The following is a 24,022-nucleotide window of genomic DNA, read 5'->3' as shown; positions in this document are numbered from 1 at the left end:
AAAGGCATTTAGTTTTCACTTTAACACCAGTTTAGAAATTAATTTTAGCGTCGTTTCATAATTTTTAGGACCCTTGGGACATCGAAATCGCTGGTCTCCAAACATTTTATCTGTCTAGCTTAGCCAGCACAAAACCCCCCACCCCCCTAATTTTATTTATGAAGTCAATTAAAGGATGGAGTATTTTTGTTAAAGCATAGCCGTACATGGCCAATACTTGCGGTGCCCTAAATATAAATATAATTTATATAAGCTAAAGTAAAACACTAACATATGAAAAACTAAACTTTCTTTGCTCTATTAAGTACTTTAAGGGAAACTGCACATACAACCTACTCAATCTTTTTATGGATTATATTTTTGCTTGGAGCCTAACTTTAACAAACATTGAAATGGTTTCTATAAGGCTTTTTTTCTAAAATAAAAACAAATAAAAATAAATGAAATAATAATTCAAAGAGGTTAACAAATTTATTGAAACAAAAATTCAACAAAAATAACAAGGTTACAAGATGCAAATGTTTAGTTTTATCTAAACTATTATAGAATGAGGATTAGTCTATAGTAAAGTTTAGCTGAGAAGCCAAATCTTTAGAAGAATTGTGATTAAAAGAAAGAAAGTGTAAAAAAAGAGTCGAGTAGTACACTTTTTAAAAAGTCAGTTCAGTACAAAATTTGTACTACACAAAAAATGTATTCTAGATTTTTATAAATTGCATCGTAAAAAATTGTATAACAAAATAACAAAAGCATTGCCTATCTAGAATTTTAAGAAATATCTAGAACATTTTTCTACAATTAAATAACATGTACTACCAAAAAAGCCCGGAATTAAAAAAAAACGTAAAGAAAGTACTTTAAAGAAAAAGTTATTCTTACGCATAACTTACATGTTATAATTAAACTCGCATATTATAAAAAATTATCATAATAAGCAACGCGATTATAAATATTCAACAATATTAAGTTTTACAAGGCGTTGCCGTAGAAATTTCTCTTGACAGAGTCCTTCAGGGAGTAGGGGCAGTCGAAGTACTCTTGGCAGGTCTTGGTGCCGATGGCGCGCTCGCTGGCGTCGATGTACTCGTCGAGGATTTCCCTGAAGTCATCGGGCATGCTCAGGAATTCGAGGTACTTGGCGTATCTACAATAAAAAAAAAAACAATTAGATTCGAGGTCGTTATCTTTATCATATTGAAAAATGATTATAAGTTTAAATATGTTAAGTTTAAACACATACATAAATTGTAATTCAAACCATGTGATACAAAAAGAAATGAATCCTAACGCAGTTTTATATTTTAGTTGTTTCTTGTCGGCATATTAGCTGTTCAAAGACGGCTCATTAGCTGTTTATAGTGGCTTTATAGATGTTTCATGGCGACTGCCTAACACTTAAAAAAGAAGTACTTACTCAAATCCAGTTCTCACTTTCTCGCTGGCCTCTCCGAAGTACTCAGGTGACTGCATAACCTCGCAGATCAGCCTCTTCTGGCACTCGATGTCGTTGTAGTCAAATTTGTCATAGATTTCCTGTAATACATGATTTAAATTTATTAAAGGACTAGACAAGGACTTAATTGGAAAGGGGGGTAATCTAATTCTAATGTATTTTTAAAATGAAGGGGGGAAAGGTACACCCCTTTGCCCCCAACCTCTTGACCAAAATATAAAGTAGCCATAAAAAAAAGTTTGCTTACCTGCATCATCTGGATCCATTGGATGACATTCAAGTTGGAAAAGTCGATGCTGCTTCCTGCAGACCTAAAAACAAAAATATTGAAAAATTAAGAAAAAACTTTTAAATGTATAAGTGCAAACAGACGGAAAGACAAAGCTAATGATGTCGAATTTTTGAAGTGCCTAGGTTCAGATATATTTTTTTACGTTTGTCTAGTGGTAATGCTCTTTCTCTTGTCTGTCAAAAAAACTTAGAAAAAAGTAATATATACCAAAACTATTTTTTACTTAATCTGAATACTTTTTACTGAATAACAAAACAAAATGTATTCAATCTTCGCTACTAATGAAATTAGTTGTCATTGTTGTCTTTAAACATCTTTTGTATGGCACTAATTTATTTCTTCTAAAAGATAAGTGTATTAAAGAAACAATTAGAATGCTTCAGACCTTGTTTTTTACATCAACATATTTTTAAACGACCAACTGTTTAACAATTAACCAATAGCAAATAATAAAATTGTAATAATAATGATAATAATATCTATGTTCAATCACATAGAAAAATCTCATACAAGGTCATTGAGGTTTTTTGTAGCAAGCTTGCTCTATAGGTATGCCTTTTTTTTGTATGTCTTTAACGTTAGTTTTCTTTTAAAATCTTTTTTTTCTCTCTGTCTTCTATCCTTGTCTTTTTTGTTGTTGTAAAGTTTAGCATTGCCTTTGAAAAGCCAACAAAAAGCTAAGCTAGTATGGGACGTGTATAACCTTGTTAATGACAGAAATATTTCATCTTTCCTTTTTATTTAAAGGCATCTAGCATATGTGGTATATTACCACGTTAAGTATATAAGTTTGCCTAAATACACAATTTACCATAAACTGAACAATTATGACAATGCTAAAAATACAATTTGCATTAAGAAATAACTGTTATGCAAACATAACACTTAGAAAACCTCCAACAAAAACCAATTGACATAGCATCGTTAATATTTCAGTCATTCAACATTAACAACAATTGAATAAATATAAGTTATATTCAATTTAATAATGAGAAAATGTTGCAAGAAAAGATTATTCTCATTAATCTAAAACAAAACAGCACCCATAAAAAAACCTTCAAGATCCTCTAACTATCTATTTCTCCATAAAAATCTTCCAATTAAGATTCTATATCTATTTCTCCATAAAAATCCTCCAATAAAAAACCTTTATCTATCTATTTTTCCATAAAAATCCTCTAATAAAATACCTCTATCTATCTATTTCCTTATAAAAATCCTCGAAATAAGATTCTCTGTCTATCTATCTATCGATAAAGATATCCTGTCCACTTATCTATCTAAATCCTCCAATTAAAATTCCTTATCTATTTATCCATAAACCATAAATATGATAAAAAATCTGAAACACAATATTGGAAGCGGAAGCTGTGATTTTCTAGGAAGATGTTTGTTTATTAAGCCGTTGAAATCACTGAATTGAAAGCAATTTATTTATAAGAAGATTAAGATTAGAGGGTTTTTGTTAAACACTCTAGGTGTAAAAAATCTTGTGTATAAGTTTTGGTGCACAGGATTAGAGTTTAGATATTTTATATCCATAGTAATTTTAGATAATAAGTTATATCTTACATTATGCAAAAGCCGATATTATCAAATTCCAAATATTTTATTTTTTTCTGCTTAAAGTGCTTTATCTAAATTAAACTTAAAGGATAACCTAAGATTATAATTGTTGACGAAGTTATTAAGTTTAAAAGTCTTAAAAATATGGAAGTGGGACTTTGAAATGCTAGTAGCTCTTTTGATAATAAAAAATAATAGTAGTCTATATTATAAAATCTATTTGTTTACAAACAGAAAATAAATAAATCTTAACAATTGCCATATGACATTTGTAATTCTATATAACTTTCATCGTTAATAGGGTATCATTAATGTTGGAGTTTAATCTAAATGACCTTTAAACTGTGGTATTAAAAACTGCTTTATGCCCAGTATAACCTCTGTCAACAAACATTTTAATGTCTTTTGTTCTCTACTCCTTTTCAAAACAATTTTCAAAGCTTTAAGTAAGGCTTAGTCGCGAATCATGCGCGGCTGCCGAGCCCTGTCGATTCTATTTTTGTTCAAGTTGGATTTTAAATGGGGAAATTTTTTATATTGTTAACATAGCAGTTTGTACACTTTTTAGCACATTAGTTTTAATTTACTATTTTTCCACAAAGCCTTAGGGAAATATAATTAGTTTACAAAAGAAACATAATACTATAAATTAACCAAAGTTCATTAAAATATGTATTGCGTAAGTTCCTGCGTATGTGTTTTTCTTTCTATGGATGGATGAGTACTTTTGTGGTTCTACAAATATTGTTTTAATTCTATAAATACAGGGATTTGGCATTAGAATATAAAATATCCTCTCCCCCCCACTACTACTAAAAGCACGAAATAATGCCTTTTCCCAAATCAGAATGTTTGAAACCTCCCTCACCGGCCCCCAAATCAAGCAATAAAATTGGCAATCCAGAATTTTGAAGTTTGAGAATTGAACCTAATTGACTTATACCCTATACCCCTGATTAATAAAAAATAAATTGGCACGCAGACAATGACAGACACACAAGGACAGACAGACAGACAGATGGACGTATAGCAGCAACGCAAGGTCAAGTGAAAATATTTTCAATGAAAGTTTAATAACAAATAAATTACCATAACAAGGAAAATTATTTTGAAAATTTTAAATTGCAATATTTTATATGTTTTTACTTAGAAAAAAACTTAGATAATTATTAAATAATGAATAAACAGCTTTGTAAAGTATTACAAAAAAAGAACTTAGATAGCATTATAATGATATCTTTAATTTTTTAATGCAAATTTTATCATAATTTCTAATAAATAATGATTTTCTAAATAAAATTATAATTTTGCAAAAATTTTCAAATCCAAAAGTTTTTAAAAATTGCATCGAATTATTATTACAGCAAAAAATCCTTTTAAACCTGAAATCATTGTGTCACCTTACAGTTTTCATGATTATGTCATCATTAATAAGGTCATGAATTACATAAAATTAAATAGTTTTAAGTGTTAAGTTGCCTGAACTTTAAATCGATATTATGACCAACAAATAGCATAATTTATACCTCTTTGATCTATTCTGAAAATCCTTATACTAAAGTAACAGGATGTCTGTTTGTCTGTGTGTTTGTGTGTTTGTGTGTCTGTACCTGTTTTAAAATTTTTTTTACTAAAATTAAAAATGAGGGGGGGCACCCCCCCCCAAAAAAAAAATTTAAAAAATTTCGCCCCCCCCCCAATTTTTTTTTTTTAAATTTTTCTTTTAAAATCTAAAATAAGAAATTGGGTTATTAAATTCGACTCTCTCCTCCTCAAGTGCCCTCTAGAGGCCTCTAGGGGCGTAGCCGCTAGTGGCGTATAAAGTACTGAGTGTTGTCGACATAATAAGAACACAAAAGGTTGACAGGGATTATTTGACACACATTTACATATCATTTAAAACAAGGCCAAAAATTAAAAAGTTACCAAGCGTGTTAAAAAAACACATGAACCATATAAAATTGTATATGGAGATCCAACAAGGATGACACGGCATCCAATTAATATGATGCCTTTTAAAAAACAATAAAGTATCAGGTGAATATTTCAGAGATAAGACAATGAACAATAAATTGATGTAACTCCCCAATGATGATACACAAAATTACCCTTCTTTAGATTTTAATTAGTTGTTGAAACGTTTGGACACTCAATTAATAAACCAACCAATCCAAATTCAATAAAAGTCCCCAAAATTGTTAAGCTAAAAAATCAGAAAACGTTATAATAAACTTTGGGGACTAGCGTAATAAATAGTACAATGTCATTCCTTCCCTGGGAATATCAAGAAAAATACAAACTTTCATGTTACAAAATATTAAAACTAATTTTTCTTCTATTCTGCCTGTTATACTTTTATGCTATTATTACATCGAAATAACACATTAGATAATTGTAATTAGTAGAACAGTTTGATAAAATAACATCATTTCTATCATATGGCCTAAATGATAATAACTTTTAAAAAACAGTGTGGCCAACATAAACCATTAAAATTTTGCGTCAGTATAAAGTTCTCAGCTTAACAGGGTTGGTGAAAGTTTCATGTACTGGACACTTGAATTATTTAATGAGACAATTGTCCTAAATCTAACACATTAAGATCCAATCTTTTTTTTAAAATTTCCTCTAGAAACATGAATTTTTAAAACTAAAAAATTAAAAATCTTAAATGAAATCTTCTGAAATAATTTTCAGCTTTTTTAATGAGAGAAACCAAATGACGCTGAATGAGATTGACCTAGTTAAGAACTTGTTCTAAATATCTAGCACATTTATTAGGGAGGGAGTTGACATTGGCCTGTTCATTATCCCCTTCCCCAAAGTCTCATAATAACCTTTTCTTATATGTTGGATAACAACTTTGGAGACATTTATTTAATTTTGATTGGTAAGTTCAGTTAGTTTGGTATCCACACGTTTCAACCACTAATTGTAATCTAAATGAGAGGTAATTTAGTGTATCATCATTGGGAATGTACATCAATTTATCCGCCATTGTCTTATCCCTTTAGATCCCTGAGTTGATATTGTATAGAGCCAGATGTCCAATCATATCCGCACTGGAACTAGAAATTTAAATTATCAGAACCGCAAACAGCAAAATATCCCCTTCCTATGTCCTGACAGTCATCATTATTATCCACTTACTTTGTTTTGCTATTGTCCTTTTTTGCTTTTTGTATGTAATACAGAAGTCATTGCACCCCATATTGTCATTATATCGATTATATCCTTATTATAATTTATTATATTTTTTTTAAAAGAAAAAAAAACTTTCAATAAAACAAATTATCCTTAAAATCATTCTTCCAAATCAAATTTTCATTGATAGTAAAAAGATTAATATTTTATATTACAAAATATTGAAAACAAGGATGAAATTATTCATAGTGAGAAAATGCGCTTTTAGAACTGGAATCAAATGTTAACCTAACCAGAGATTCTAAGGGATAGGACAATGGTCTATAATATCATTAACATCCCCGATGATGATACAGAGAACTATCTCTTTTGTAGATTACAATTAGTTAAAATGTTTGGACACTCAACTAAATGAACCAACCAATAAAAATTCAATAAAAGACCCCAAGGTAGTTAAGAAAACGTAAGACTTTGGGGACTAGTGTAATAAACAGCCCAATGTCCAATCCCTCCCTGTAACATAACCCACAAAATTCATTAAGAATAAAATTATCCATTACTACTAGTCAACTATGTATCCTAAGAAATCCTACAAAATTTCAAATATATGTTTACGATACTCAAATTGTATAATTTTTATACACATTTGTATAGAGAGAGCTACGCTGCTCTAGTTAATTACAACCTATGTACTTAGAATAAAACATGTTCCATAGCACCAGACTAAACATATTATCAACCTATATGACAGGATAATTATCTGGGGGGGGGAGGGGGGCAAAACTTTTGCTATGGTTCAAAAGTTATATATTTGATGACTTTTTTTATACATACTAATATAAACACACACACGCACACATAAGTACAGATACACACACAAAGACACCTACTGTGCATATTATAAATGTCATATCCTAGTTCCGTATTAAAAGGATGTGACAATTTATAACCTAGGTCACTAAATTCATTGCTATAAAAAAATTATGTTAAATTTACTTTTTCTACTTCTAAATCTAGGAAACTATATTTATGATATTATTTTGAAACAATTGTAAAATAATTAAGTGTTTCTAGGCAAAGAATAATATGACATAAAAAGGAATACAAGTGAAGAAACTTAGAAGCCAAATCCCATTTAATGAATTATTAATAAAAATAAAATATCTATATTTCATATAGGTAATTAATAAAAGATATTAATTAACCTATTCTAAGCAGAAAACTATGGATATATAGCAATATAATCTAATTTTATCTAAGAAATTATCTTCTATGTATAAATGATAAAAACTAAAGTGTAACAGTCACACTTTAATAACTTTGTAAATGTAAAAAATAGGATATTTCTGGATCCATTAAGAATCAGGAATCTAAAGGAATAAGATAATGGCCGATAAATTGACGTACATTCTCATTGATGAAACCCAAAATTACTCCTTCTGTAGATTTTAATTAGTGGTTGAAACGCTTTTACACTCAACTTAATGAGCTAACAAATGAAAATTTAATCAAAGTCGCAAAAGTTGTTAATTCAACGAATAAGATACATATTATAAAACTTTTGGTAATAGTGCTATTAACAGTTCAATGTCCCCTCTATAACTGATTAAGAATAGTTACTCTTGAATAATACTTGTCCTTTAGTTGCTATTTTTTCAAAAACTTCAATTTAAGGCAAATGTTTAAAAAACTAGACCCTTCAAAATTTTCAAAAAGATTATTTGCTATATGATTACTAATTCTATATGGCTTAGAGTCTATACTCCAAAAAAGATGGAGGTAAATTTATTTCATAAAATAAAAATGCATTTTTCTTTAAATCATCCATTTCCTGTTCTCTGTTACTTCGAACCATATCTGTAGCGTAAAAACTATAGGCCTGGAAAAAAATAGGGAGGTAACATAAATGACTTAGCAAAAAATAAGGAAACGTACTGTACTTTTTAGATAATTTTAACAAAAGTAAATTTTGAAAACAGCAAAAAAATTACAGAATTTTTTTTTGCAAGAAAAGTTTAATGTTTATGATTACATAGTTTATAATGCTTTTTTAATGTTGTTCATAATGTCGAATATCAGGCAAATTATCAGACAAAGTCGACATAAGCAATTTATAGTCGACACAAAGCTTCAAGGTTTCAAGAAAGAGGTACTTGCCCTCAAGTCTATGGTTTTTTGGCTTTAAAGTGATTGTGAAGATTTTGCAAGAACATATAAATCAAGAATTATAGACGAGGAAATCCGGTGTTGGCAATAAATAAAAAAATAACGGAATTTAATTCTGCGTAAAAATGGGCGTTTTTTATGCACTGCTGCTCTATAATTAGAGTCTGTTTGTTTGTAATGTTATCTTATTATCTAGTACATCATTGGGAACCTTTAAATATCTTTAATACATAATGTTTTGAAAATGAGAAATGAGAAAAAAACTACTTTCTTCACCTTTCCCAGCAATTAATGGTAATTTTTATTTGCGAGTTTTTTGGTTAGAACGTTGAAGATAAATGTTGTTGTTTCCAAATGCATAAAATTCAAATTAAAACAAAAAGGTAAATGATTCTAAAATCACTAAATTTCATGATGGTTTCCCTAAAATTGCCTTTTCTAGCAAAGAACCCCCTCCCCCTTAATTTTAAAATGATTTTAAATTAAGAAGGTTGGTTATTTTTGTATATTAATGTTTTACTTTATGCGAGGTTAGGTTATATATTTGGTACAAGGTATACTCGTAGATTAGGGCACCGCAGGTATGAGCCTTGCTAGGTAAGGGCACCCCACAGGGTTTGGGTGTAAGAACTCCATTATTTTCAACTTATTTTCAAAATTGGGGGGTGGGGGTCTGTACTCACTAGGCACTTTGAATGAAAGTACTAAATTATCAAAAATGCATAAAATATGAATAAATTAACTCAATATTTGACAAACGTAATATAAATCAAAATGCATTTCAAAATTCTTTTACTTGAAAACAGTTATTTTTGTGAAACAAATGTTATGGAAATGAAAGCCAGGGGAAATTATTAATTTTTATTCTCACATCAGAGGGGGGAAATTTATTAAAATATTTAGAAAATTTAAGAAATATTCAACAAAACATAAATTAGCGCAACTTTAAAACAAGGATTGGAATTCATACCCACAGAAATATAAAAATAAACTAGACGCAAACCTTTTTTCTTCCAAAAGTTAAAAAGATTAAAGATAAAACACAGGTTTTCTGCTATTTATTGTCAGGGTAACAATGGTTGATAAATTGGTGTGTATCTCCAATAATGATACACAAAATTACCCCTTCGGCAGATTACAATAACTGGATGTAGCGTTTGAACACACAACTTAATAAACCAACCAATCTAAATTCAATAAATGCCCCCAAAGTTGTTAAGCCAACAAATAGGAAAACGTATTATAAAACTTTGGGATTACTATACCTCCTGCGGAAAACAGTTCTTACAAGCTTTCGATATACTTGTCTTTATGTTAACTACTATAAAATAATAGGAGGCATAAAGCTAACATAAATTTGAATACTACTTTTATAAAACTATAAACTAACAATAACTGAAATTACCTATAATACTGCTGGTAATTAGAATCATAATAACCATTGTTATCATAATAATTTCCATTATACCCATATCTACTATCAGTGTTAGCCTGGGCCGTGTACAAATAATACAAAACAAGGATGACCGCTCCACCTGCCAGCGCAGCTAGCAACGCGTAGGTCAGGATGGTTGTGTTGACCTGTACCAGGCCTGAGGTGAAGTTGGCAAACAAGAACCTTGGTTCCTGTTCATAGTAACCGCCAGAATTATAATCACCAACACTGCTAATGTCCTCATTGTATGAATATGCTTGGCTGCTGCCAGCTAGACAACCTAAGGCTGCCGCCAAACACAATAACATTGCCATTATTACTATTCAAAGTTCTTAAAACAAATGCATAATAGAATAATAATATTTAAACTAAAGATGGCTAAAAATTGTTGCGAAATGCGAAATGTTTAAACAAGTTCACGTTGTATAGCTTTAGAAAAAAATAATTAGAAATGAAGCAATAAGGAGGGAAGGGTTGGTTAAGGGTTCAGCATAGTTAAGTAAGGCATGGAGCTAGGTCAAGCAAACCAAACTGCACCCGCTAATTAAAGATGACCACAAAAGTGTGAAAATTTATGAATACACACAGCAAGCACGCGTCCAGCTTTTTATAGCTTAGCATTAATAAAATCCGCGAGAAAAAAAAATATTAAAAAAGAACAATGCAAAATTATGTGTTAACAGTTCAGGCCCCGAGAAATAACTGAATGCTGTGACTCAAGTTATATTTAGATTTAGGTTTGTTAATCCTAGGATAGTTGTGAACCGTGTCAATAAGACTGTGTATATATGCTCTACAGCACAATACAAACAAAGGACCCCAAGGACTTATTTACCAAGAAGATCCGTTTTTTATCACCCTACACACAATTTACTTAAATGATTATTCTAAAATTGTGTACTTCAGAATTCTAAAATGTTTAATAGTTATTTATCTAATCGTATTATAGACAGCTTTCTGCGGATATTGAAATGGAAAATTACAATATTATGACTAGTTTAGTTAGCCCCGAGAGGCCAAAATAAGGGGTTAAATTTTATTATGGCTGGGAATTGGTTTTAATCCAGAGGATATTAATCGGATTAGAAGCCATACTGGACAAAATGCATCAAAATATATCAAATTAATAATCCTGTATATTAGACAGAAAAGGATATAAACAAAACAATTAATTTAAATCATGGAATAACTATAAATTTTAGTTAAATAGTATTACCAAATAAAAAAGAAATCAAATTGGCAATAAATGAAACTGGAATCGAAATCATGATAAATGTACACAAATAAATGGCATAAGTAAAATTGATTAAAATCTATGAATATAGCTATAATTATAACCAGTACAAATGGGTAAACCTAGAGCCCAGAATTTATAACAGAATTAAAAGGTGACAAAAGAAATAAGGTGGAGCTTCTTTACAATTAACTAGTTCATAAAATATAATAAAAGATTATAATATTATAGAAACACTATGCAGTAGTAAAACAGACTAATTAAAAACTCTGAGGCATTTTTTGGCCAAAATTGGAAGGTTAAATCGATGAAAGATTATGTAAATAAGAAAAAAAGGATCTTTCAATGAGGAAATGTCCTAAAAAATTACACAAAAGTAAACAATGATAATTGAAAAATGAAATGTTTATCTAAGCAAGAATTTGGTCAATTAGATAGGGAAATAAAACCATGTTGAAAATGTTTAAGTACGAGGAAAATTACATATTAAAGAACAATAACTTTGTCAGTCTATGTGAATGTCCGCCAAAATATCGTAAACGGCCAAAATTGTTAAGGTTTTTTTATTGGTCTATGACATGTGTTGGCTTATTTGGTGGGAAATACAATTTAGTAAGTAATCTTTAACACACAAAGTGTGTTCCATAAAGCTTTGACCATGTAGTATGTATGTAGCTATTAATATTATCATACCTGGCATAACTATTTGAAAATCTGTTATAATATCCCTGTTGCTTATCAGCCCTGCGGGTGGACTCTGCAGCTGTCATTAGATAGATAACAATGGCTGGAATTGCCAAGAGAACAATGATTGATACTCCAAGACCCAAAGACAAGGAGGAATCATTGGAGTTGGTAGAAATTTGTCTCTCAAGATTATCATAAGCAAACTTGTTGTGCTCATCATGTATGCCTTGACTTTCTACCAAAGCAGGGCAACAAAATAAAGCAAAAAAAAATGCTCTTTGGACAACACTCATTTTTTCCTGGAAAAATGAATACATGTAAGCTGGAATACTTCTATTGTCAAGCTAACTGACCATATTGTGTTAATTTAGAGGTGGATTTAGGAATAAGCAATAATTGTTCCATGCTAAGCTCTTAGCATGAGTCATAAGCAAAAGCAGTTTTAAAAAGCATAATTTTTTGGCTTCAATATACTTATAAAAACCTTTAGAATCAGAAATAAAACATTTATAAAGCATGCCGTTTAAGACTAAATTTTTTTTTCATACCTGGCATAACCATTGGAAAATCCTCCAAAATAATTTTGATGCTGGTTGTCAACTCTACGGTTTTTGTTATAGACATTACGACCAATAAGAAGTAAAATAATTGTGGGAATAGCAAGAACCGCAGCTATAGTAGCTCCAAGGTACCAGCCAGTTGCTGGATCTGTAAAGTTTGTTGTAACAAGGATTTGCCTTCCAGAATTATCAACATTGTAAGCAGTGTCAAACTCTTCATACAAGCCTCTACTGGCTACTAGAGCAGGGGCAAGAGCAAGAGCTACAAAAATTATACTCTGAACAACACTCATTTTTTCCTACAAAAAAAGGAAAAAATTTGGTGGGGTTGTAATTCAAGCCCACTGACCATGTACTTTCTTTAAATGTCTGGTGATTATAAAGCAAAGTTATAAGCAAAAGCTGATAGGACATCATGCTAGCAGATAGTATAAGTCACTAATTCTATTTATAATTATCAAAATCTTATTCCTTACAACTACCAAAAACCAACTGAAACCTTATATTATAATCCTAAACCTTGTATCATTTATTTAATATTTAACCAAACCAATCAACTACCAAAAAATAATATTTCTCTACCTGGCATATTTGTAATAATTATTACTATAGCTCTGATCATTCCTTCGCCTCTTTTGAGAACTCTGAGTGAGGTAAAGGTATAAAATAATAAAAACTGGGGTCAGCAATGTAATGAGAATAGCAGATCCAATCAAAATCTGGGCATTAGTGTCATTGTTCAGATAAAGTTGTCTTGCATAATCATCAAGGTTGTACTCAGGCATTTCTTGTTGATTAGCTGCCACTGTTTGACAGATCATGGCAAGGCCAAGGGCCATGGAAGCAAATACAGAAATCATGGTTGCCTGGAATTCAAGGAAATTTTGATAATATCATGGTATTTTGATCAGAATCTAGTAATCATTAAAGTACTTTTATAAGTAAAGTTAACAGACAAATATAGGTTTGACCAATCTACTACATATACTTTAACTTAACCAAATAATAGTGGTAACCTTGGTCCCTAAACCATAAGTCTAACAAGAAAACCTGAAATTTCATTCAGTTTAAACAACAGAACATTCAAGCCACAAATTCAATGAGTGATTCAAGCCACCATTAAAAACCTTATCATTTCCAAAACTTGCAAAAAAAAGCTAACCATTCACCTCCAAAACCAAGAAGACATTAAACATTTACATATGATTATAATAATACAAAAAAAAGATAATTACCCTTTACCTTTCTTTGTAAGACTTTCAACAATACTCACCTGTAGAAGTTACACTTATTTTTTTTTACCTGGCATAACGATTAGAGTATTGAGTATCATAGTATTCTTGATTTTGGGTCTGATCATATCGGCGCGAAGATTGTGAAGCAGAGAAAAAGTACATAACAGTAAGTGGTATAAGTATCAGAGCAATTACTGAAGCACCAATAGCAAAAGCAGTGTTGGTGTCATTAAAATTGCTTAATTGTCTTGCAGTGTCATCATAGTCATAAGAAGCTAATTCATCAAAATACTGATTAGCTGCTGCTTTTTGGCAAAATACCATCAAGCCAAGTATAAATGTTGCAACAATATTGTTCATTGTATCCTAAAATTGAAAATTAAGCTGAAACTTTTAGTTGATTATGAATCAAGCCAACTGACCAAACTCTTTTAAGCTAGTTATTTGTTAATAGGTCGTGCTTTTGTGCAGTTAGATGGTGAAATTACCTGGCATAGCGGTGTGAGTAACCATCATTATAATACTGATCAGACCTACGCCTATTTCGTTGAACTGGTTGGGTTACCAAAAAATACACAATGAAGGGGACCATTATTGTTGCCAATATGGCAAAACCAATCACAGCTTGCCCCTCAGTTGTATTTGTATTGACACTAATTTGTCTTGCATCATTATAGTCATAGATAACTTCTTCAGTCTCAAAAGTTGCATTTGCAGTTGTGCAAAAGACAGCCAGGCCAAATAAGATATGTTTTAGCATATTGAAAGACTTTCCTAAAAGTAAAAATAATATGCTAGGTAAAATTTAAAAACTAGACAGGGCCAACTGACCATTTTAATTGTAAAAAATGAGCTGAGGAAAATGAACATTTTGATGCTATTGAAACAACACAGAGTGGGTAATGTGCTTAATATAAAAGTGAAAAATTATTGGAAATGTGTTTTTTTTGTGACAAAAACTCACCGCTTTTTTCTTGAAACATCAAATCCATCCCAGTTTCCCCAATATGTAACTTCTGTTGAGGGCAACTTATCAGATTTATTAAAGTTAAAGCCATTAAAACTGTATCCAGATCCATTAGTTTGTTCACCAGATAGATAATTAAAAAGGTAAAGAGCTCCTCCAACAAGGATAAATCCAGCTACCATTATTCCAGCTGCTGCATTTAAACCTGATGCATTCACATAGGTGTACAGCAACCGGTTTGAACCCAACGTGATCTCCCCTACTTGTACCCCACTGGGTAAACCATTGGCTGTAGGAGTAAAAAATTTAGCATCTCTGTCAGGACTAGCCTGTTCAGTTTGCTCATTTACAGGAACAAAATTTCTCTCTGCTCTTTGACTTAAGACTGGATTGTCGGGTGGCTCTTTAACAGAATTAATTTCAGGTGAAAATAAATTCAATGGTGATCTTATTGGTCCATTATGGCTAAAATCTCTGGAGCTAAATCTGCGGGAGGATTGTTGGTATGCTGTGGATGATAAGGAGATAGGAGTACTTGTTAGTAGTATTAGTAGATAGGGAATCATATCTAGGAAACAATGAAATATTATTACTAAATTCAATTAAAAGTTTAAAGTCAATGATAGTCCTGTTCAAGTAAACTTAGGTATATAGACAGAGGGGGAGAATTTGAATGGTACAGAAGTGGAAGGTTGACTGTATTGCATTTAATTGCAAATTTGAGTGAAGTGGCTATTGGTTTCAATTTGTGATGGTGTTTCATTGTGTTGGTGTACAAAAATACAATATATATATATTTATAACTTTTTAAAAAACACTAAAAATTCCAACCTGATTGAAGATTTTAAGTTCTTCTGAGGTATAATATAATGAGATAATATGATTAATCTAAGCTATATTAGTCAATTACCTTGCTTGATAATACTGGTTATCATAGCCCTGGTTATAGTTGTAATCATTTCTATTAGCTGCTGCCGGGGACAAGAATCCTCCCACATAAACCAGGTAGAATATAACACCAAGCAGAATGAGTGCACCTAGTAGGGTCAGTGACGTGGCTGTGCTGGTTGAGTTTAGATAGATGAACCTGCTCTCGCTGGCGTCCTCCATCGAGGTGTACTCGTCAGTGTAACTGTTAGCCATAGTGTGGCCCAGCACACAGGCCAGCACAAGCAAGAGGGTGGTGAGGTGCTGCTTCATTACTCTGTAATGGTGAGTGCACGTTGTTAATTAGGTTTGGGGTTGTTGTTTTGGGTATAAAAATTCATGTTTTTGTTATAAATTGATCTATACTTTAAAGCTATATGATACACTATTCTATTGTAAGTTCTGTACTATTAATAAAAGTCTAAAAAAGACCAAACATGAAGCTTTTTTTACATGCTATTTGTGATCAGAGAAAATAAATATGACAATCTCCAATCACAAAATATAAAACACAAAATTGCTTTCTTTTCTGTCACTTAAATAAATATGGTTTTGTGGTCAAAAATAAAAAAATTCCCTGTAAAAAAATTGAATTTAAAATTTTTCCCTAATTAATTTTATTTTAAATGAACAACAAAGACGCACACACCTTGACGAAAAAAATACATTTTATGTATAGAGTAACTCGAGCTTAATATGCAAACAGTTAAAAAAAAGTGAAAGAGGGTGGGGGGGAAAGTAAATAACTTTCACCAAATGTCTATGAAATTTCACATATTTACTTTTTATCAAGTTTTATCAAGAAAAAAAATAACTCCCAAACTACTTTCAATATAAGAGAGACACAAGGCATTTCTTAAAAGACCAAAATATTCTCTTAAACAGACAGAAAAAAAGAGCAAATCATGTCTACAAAAACATAAAATTAGAAAACATTTACTTATTTTTAAAATTTAGTAAGTTGAACATATTATTGATATACGTTTTAAATATTCAGGGATAAGGAATAAAATTCTAAAAAATAAAAAACATTAATAATATATAAATATAATAAGTATATTCAACCAAAATATATTTGGAATGGAGAATAAAATTATTTGAATTTTATAACATAATATAAAACAAGGATGACAACATCCATAAAAGCGAAGCACTGAAACGGTAGGACTTGTATAGTGTCTGAACTGAATAATCAGAATATAAAAGTATCGAAAGAGTCGAAGCAAAATTGTAAGTTAATTTGTTGAAAAACTGCTTGATACAGGATAATGTTTATGGACATACTTACATTTTTAGGACTTGATTATAGAGTTGCTTCGCTTCTACTATTGTTCTTTGTTGTCCCAGGAATTTATATACCAAAAATCAGATCAAACGGATAATGAGGTCACAAAAAAATTTGTTGTTAAAAAAGTAGAAAAATCAACATGTTTAAAATGGACGTACGGACATTCTGGTAATGATTATAGAGTTTCTACGCTTTCTAAATCGTACCTAACTACTACAGGCATCATGCAAAGTTTGAAATCGAAAGGACAATTCTAACATGCCTAAATTAACAAATAAAAGCTATCTCTCTCGGACGGACGGAAAACCCTAATTATAGAAAAGCTTCGCTTTTAAAAATTGTCTTATTAAATTTCTATAAATAAATATTACAACATTTAAAAAAAGGGTATGTCTGTAAAGCTAGCCAGGAAATGCATGTAAATTTTATTTATGCACACAAGTAAAAAATCAGGTATAACCAGATTCATAAACCCTACCCTAGGCCATTTAGCTTGCTTTCTTAATATTATGTTGATATGTACGTACCATTTATTAAACTTTCTATAATTCATCCCTTGTTTGTATAGATCTACACTATAAAGCAGTAAGGTTTTTTGAGTCCTTCTTTTCAATGAAGCTTCAAATAGTTTCCAGTATTGTTTTAGGCTTATTTATAGATCTAAAAATTTGGTGGGTTTAGGCTATAATGCCCTCTTCATACCCCTTAAAAGACAGAGCCCCTAGATGCTAGGGGCGCAGCCGCTCATAACATATGTGTGTGAAATTTATATCAGTAACTTATACAAAGATTCCAATAAAAGCAAAGCAAATTGAACCCTCATATAATGCAGACAGCACTATATATATTCGTTTGTGTCTTTTATTGTAATTGGAATTTGCGAAAACCCTTATCTGTTGTAATTTGATCCTTGTTTATAGCTTTGAGTACAATTATAAGTAAATAATTTCTAAATATTGGAACATAAATCATGCAAAAAATAAATTAATGTTAGTAAGAAGTCATGCACTAAGTTTGAAATCATGCACTTGAAGAAGTAAATAATCATGACAGCATGCACTCATAAAAATAACAGTAAAGTATTATGAAAATTTACTTCTTCAATTTTGTTTAAGTATTGATGGTGTCCTTGCAACAGCGTCATTTGTGTAGTTTTAGGTTAAAGATGTTTTTTTTTATTTACATACATATATTGAATATATGTTTAGAATGGTCAGTCTGCTTGTCCAACAAGTTTGGCCGTCACACGGATACTTTACTTATATAATCAATATTTTCAGATTGGACATGGTAAAACAGTAAAGTTTTAATTCATATTCAAAATCAAATATCATATTTACCCACCCATTTTAACTATAATTATTTCGAGTACAATCTGAATATGTTAAGAATATGAGTAAATTCTCTATGTAACGACCATAGTTTCATAATGTTAATGAAAATATTTATTTGATCAGTCAAATTTTGAACAAAAAGCATTAAAATGAAAAACCCTAAAATGTATTTTGTTTAGTCATAAATAAAAATTTACTATCATTTAAATTGTAAAAAAAATAAAATAATAAATCTTTGTTATGTTAATGCTTTTTCTTTAAATTTGAATGAATTTTTAAAATTAATAAATATGTAATAAAAAATTCTGTATAAATGTGTAAAATTCATCAACTTAAAAAATCTCAACATGATAAAATAGAATAAAATTTTAATCTTTTTTAAAGATTAACCAAAAGGATCATCTAAGTTGATGTAAGTTATACATATGTTTATGTAACTAAACTAGGCTAAACTATAGGTGACTAATTTTTGTACAAGATGTATTACTGAACAATCCAAAAAATTATAATGCTTCTAACAAATGATCTGTAATAATTAAATTTTAAAATGAGAAATTAATAAAAAAATGTGTACAAAATTCAGTCATCAAATAAAAACTATAATTTCTCGAAATGAAAGCTTTATGAGACTAAAAAGGCTCTAAAATTAAAAGCATATGTACAGAAGTAATTTAAAGTATTTAAATCCATTGTTATACCCTTGTGATTTCAATTACCCAAAAATGTCTGTTTGCGTTGAAAATTTATTTCTTTAGTTTAAAAAAGCAAACAGGAGATATACTCTAAATTACTTAATTTGCTTTACAACTTGTTAACTGCTGTCTAGATTAGCCTTTCTATAAAAAATATGATTGTGTGAAATACTAATATATGATTTTCATCTATGATGTATTTTGATCTAGTGTTAATATGTCAACGCAATATATACATGTTTGTTAGTGTATTTATGTTATTTTACTACAAGCATAAATATCTACAAAAAAGCAATTTTTTATTGCAAAAAAATGTGTAGGCATTGATCAAATATTAAGATTTTTAAAAGTTAAAAAAACGCAAAAATAACTTTTTGTTATAAGGTTACTTTAAAGGTTTTAAATGCATGCCAAAAATTTTTTGCAAACATTTCAGAAATACAGACAGACATTCAACGATTTAAATCAATTTGAAACAAGTAATATTTATTGTTTCTAATGTTTTTTTTTGTTCAAATTCTTATTTTCTACCACCCATTGTTCCTAATCAAATTATGGAGAAAATCTAAAACCCAAATTTTGATTTTTAAGAATGAAAAATTACATGAAAAAAATTTGTGAATATTTGTCTCTGTGTCTGTTACTGCCTAGAAATAATCTAGCTAATCTTAAAAAGTAGTTCCGGATAAAGGGTTACATTGGGGCAATTTTATTGGGATATTTTCAAAAACATTTTTGGATAACTATTTAATACTTAATAAAATGTTAAGTTACAAAAGAAAATCTTTTTAAAAATCAAATAAATCTCAAACCTACATAAACCAGCTTAGAATTTAGCTTCCTGATTAAAATAACCCCATTCCATTCTACAAGTAAAAACAATTTGCAATCCTATGCGTTGCTCTTAAAAACTAGTTCAGCAACGTTTTAAAGCCCTTAATATTTCCTTTTGTTGCTTCAAAATTATGCTTAATGGCCTCTTCTATCAAAATAATTCAAAAAAATGTTACATGAACAGTGGTTAAGTTTGGGTAATTGGTATTTCAATTTTAGGTTTTTAAAACAACTAAAAATAATCTAAGATTTTAAACATAGGAAAAATAATATGGAAATAAAAATAAAGTATATAAGCAAATAGCTAATAAGAAAATAAACCTTTAAAAACCCTTGAACTACTTTTAAAACAGGAAAAATCAACATGCCAAATGCATGATAGATAGACATATGTACTTGATAAGGAATTGCCTTTAGAAAACTACGTTTTTACGTTAACAAAGAAAATATCAATTAATTATAAAAATAATTACTTTTATTACAAAAAAAACTTAGCCATATGTCACTTAATTTTTTTTCATATAAAAATTTATGTGAAAAATTTGCTGCTTTAACATCATAACTTTAAATCTAAAGATATTTTAAGCCAGCTAAACTAAAAGTTACTAAATTTTATCTAAAAAGCTCTAGTAAATAAGACAATTAAAAAATTGAAATTAAACTAATCTATTATACTAATATTGAACATATGTTAATATTTCACACAACAAACAAAAAAGTGAGGAAAATTTTCAAATTGCAAGCACGAAATAACTTTTTATAATCTAACTGTCATCTTTTCTTAATTTTCAAAGCATAATAACAAAGTTTTTTTTTTAAAGTTTGAAAGTTACTAATAGTACCTGCAAATTAAAAATATTTCCACTCACAATCACAATAAACAAACACACTAGTGATGTATGTTTGTCTGTCTTGCTGCCAATACCTGCTTTGTCACGGTGTAGATACCAACTGATGTGTATTTCTCATATTGTGTAAATGTATATCCTAGCTGTCCGCGCGTCCGCGCGCTATACCATAACATGACAAGGATATAGGGGCTAATAAACTGACCAATAATGATTATTTTATGGATACTAGTTTCAAGAAGCATTGCTTACCATTTGTTTACATGTGTGGTATTAAATAAGATTAGCCATGTATAAAATATCATCATTTTAAAGTATGTTTTTCAACCTATTTAAAAAAAAATACATTAGGTTTTCTAAGACATGAAATATCATCGATTTTAAATTATTACAATAGAATAATGGACAAAGCCCATATTGTCCTGTTGTGACGTCATAAATTTCGTGAAAGAGCAAGGAAAAGGGAAAGGAAAACCCCATTTCTCCCATCTCCTTTTAAGGGATTTTCTTCCCTCCTTCCCTTCTCCTATCCCGAAATTTATGACGTCACAACAGGACAATATGGGCTATGTCATGCTTATGCTTGAAAAACTATCCAAACCTTTGAAAGGATTGGGAGTTATTAGCCTTCACATTTACTGTTTTGACTTGAAGGATAACCCCTGAAACGATGTGGTTTTCCTTTACAGTCGCTTCTTATATGTCCAGGAAAGGTTTATAAATAATTTTTGTGAGGGTATCTCCACTCTCCTGTGAGTAATTGCCCCTTAACAAAAACTCTCAACCCCTAAAATATTTCTTTTACTTTTCTTTTTTGAAAGCTGAGGGTCGACTTCTCTCTTTCACTAGAGGCCTCTAGTGCTATCATTAAGAAAGAAGTTTCTTTTGTTTGTTTGTTAAGAACTCGCTTTCCACTATGCTCCATTTTAAAGGAAAGCTTTACATAGGTCACAGAAAGATTTAGGCTGTTTTATTTTCAACTGTTTGTCAATGGGATGGTCTTAGTTTTTTATCCTGCCTCTTCTCTTACCCTAAAAATCTAGATACCCTATATGCAAGAGGCTCAACCACTTCTCATTGAACTGGTGCTTCTGATTACATTTGCTTAATTTCTTGCTACACTACTTATGGACGTATTGCTAATAGTCCTTGTTAGTAGCGAAGCTACTCTATAATTCACAATGTCCGTCCGTCTGTCCGTCCGTCTGTCTGTAATTAATGAATTGGGGGAAACGTGATTTTCTCGGCTCACAATCAAGATAGACAGCTGAAATTTTTAGTGAAGATTCCCACTATATATGCCCATCTAATATATACATTGTTTTGTCCGTCTGTTTGTTTCTTGGGGGGCTAGATCGATTCCTAGATTATTACGTTTTCGTGATTTTCTCAACTCCTTTTCAAGATAAATTTTCAGATATTAATTAATTTTATATTCTACATATTTTATTTATAAATATATATTTATTATTATTTAATTTATTAATTGGGGTGCTAGATCGATTCCTAGATTTTTTTAGGTTTTCATGGTTTTCCCAATTCCTATTCAGGATTGACAGTTGAAATTATCAGGGATTGAGTATGCTCATGTTCTACATATTTCCATCAAGTTTCATTAAGATTGGTCTATTAATTGCGGTGCTAGATCGATTCCTAGATTTTTAAGTTTTCATGATTATAAGGTTGCGTGATTTTAAAGGTGTGATGATTTCCCTATTTTACCAAGATTAATATTTATTATATGACACTGCTTTATAGTATTTTTTCCTGATATACAATCATAATTTTTGAGCTTCGCTAATTATGGATGTTGTCATCCTTGTTTATTTCATATTTTACTGATGACTTTCTCCTGGGATATCATACACACTTTTCTTTATGAAGATCGTAGCAGAGAGTAAGTAACTTATAATTAAGCAAATATTTATGTCAAATAAATAGCAACATCATAATCAGTAAAATATCAAAACACAAAGTCATCTTCTTAATACAATTCAAATTTTATGTCTTCAAGAGCTCTACCGAAAGACCGAAAGAGCAGTTGCTGATTTACAGGAGGATTATTTAAAAAATAAACGTTAAAGTGATTAAAAAATACCCTCATTGTGACTTAGTCCAGCATAGAACCCCGCCCCCCCCCCATATTTCGAAATAAATTAAAAATAAGGGGAGATCATTTGTTTGTTTATTGTACTTTAGGTCAGATTATATTAGGTAATATATGATACTGGGTAGCCACCCCCCCCCCCGCAGGGTTAAGAAACTAAACTCCCTCTTATTTTTAAAATAAGTTAGGAGGGAAGGGCTTCAGTGCTCGATAAATTCATATTTTATACCAAATATTCTAGGGCTATTTTTATCACTTTTAAATTTATTTTATAAAAACACTTTGATTAAGGAGGTGTGTATGATATAAATTGTAGAAGGACATGTAATATAATAAAAATTAGATCTTTACAGCAATATTTTACTAATTTCATAATTACAAAGCGAAGATTTTCTAAATTAAGGATCTGCCGTCGTCCGTGTATAACCAATGCAATAGCTATTATCGTTAACTAAGACTGTTAAAATCATTCTGTTCATTTGAAACTTTACATTATGATTGCTTAAGCAGTTTTTTATACACAAAGGCGCAGTTGCCTTATATTGAATATTAAGTATTGATTACTAGAATTAATAGGCACAATAGGAGTTTTTTATTCTTTCTATTAGAAAATATTCCAGAAATAAGGTTTTGCAATTTTTTCAAAAAGAAAAAAAATTGTTTGCATTTTGGTTTTTATTTATTTTTTCCTTATGACAAATCTTGCATGAAGTTATTGCAATTAAATTTAACATAAAATTAAAACATCCTTTATCTCAAGGTCTCTAGGTATATATCATATATATTGATTAATAGATTACAACTAAACACTAATTATGATTTTCTTTTCATCCTCGTTTTAGAGTTTATTATTAATAGTAACAAACCTATTCTATGTTTTAATTGTCTGTATGTTTGTCATTAAGCTGATATAAAAATAAATGTGATTTTTTTGTGAATATTCCCCTGAACAATCATAATAATTAAACGAACCAAAAATTCCTAAATATTAAAAATGATTCTTAAATAAATAAAAGATAGAATTGCTAATTATTGCTGTTTTAAAAAAAACCGCATTTAATGATGGTTCCTTATACATAGATATAAATATAAATACGGAAATATGCACATTCTTTCAGAGATACAGGTATAGGACACAGAGGCCTTTTTTGGGAAAAGTTTTCTCAGGGCGATATCTCTTGGTGGTGTGGTGGTACCCTCCCCCAAAATAGGTATAAACCTTCCCATAATCTATGAGAAGCTACTCTGAAAAG

The 24,022-nt window shown here is 30.0% G+C and overlaps 1 protein-coding gene across 2 annotated transcripts; it reads right to left on the bottom strand.

Annotated features, from left to right (window-relative positions):
* Positions 1–452: 452 nt before the first annotated feature.
* Positions 453–20,818, bottom strand: LOC145306179 (uncharacterized). 2 transcript variants are annotated; one of them, XM_080148193.1, is made up of 5 exons: positions 20,740–20,818; positions 15,650–15,943; positions 1,701–1,764; positions 1,415–1,533; positions 453–1,144 (listed from the first exon to the last, which is right to left on the bottom strand). In XM_080148193.1, the coding sequence occupies exons 2-5, from the start codon at positions 15,937–15,939 to the stop codon at positions 970–972; spliced, it is 648 nt and encodes a 215-aa protein (XP_080004319.1). In that variant the 5' UTR covers positions 15,940–15,943; positions 20,740–20,818; the 3' UTR covers positions 453–969. The 2 variants fall into 2 exon arrangements, with proteins under 2 accessions (XP_080004319.1, XP_080004311.1); XM_080148185.1 differs by lacking the exons at positions 15,650–15,943; positions 20,740–20,818 and adding an exon at positions 10,027–10,503.
* Between the last annotated feature and the right edge of the window lie 3,204 nt (positions 20,819–24,022).

Source organism: Acartia tonsa, chromosome 2, assembly GCF_053477335.1.
Source record: "Acartia tonsa isolate MP-2025a chromosome 2, ASM5347733v1, whole genome shotgun sequence".
Taxonomy (NCBI): domain Eukaryota; kingdom Metazoa; phylum Arthropoda; class Copepoda; order Calanoida; family Acartiidae; genus Acartia; species Acartia tonsa.
The sequence above is the reverse complement of the archived record's forward strand: the minus strand, read 5'-3'. Positions and strand labels throughout refer to the sequence as shown.

Excerpts from the sequence above, each read along its gene's own strand:
- LOC145306179 (XM_080148185.1), bottom strand. The coding sequence starts at position 10,370 with ATGGCAATGTTATTGTGTTTGGCGGCAGCCTTAGGTTGTCTAGCTGGC. Across the intron at positions 1,765-10,026 it reads AATTACCAGCAGTATTATAG|GTCTGCAGGAAGCAGCATCG; the intron begins GTAATTTCAGTT and ends TTTTGTTTTTAG. Across the intron at positions 1,534-1,700 it reads AATGGATCCAGATGATGCAG|GAAATCTATGACAAATTTGA; the intron begins GTAAGCAAACTT and ends CATGTATTACAG.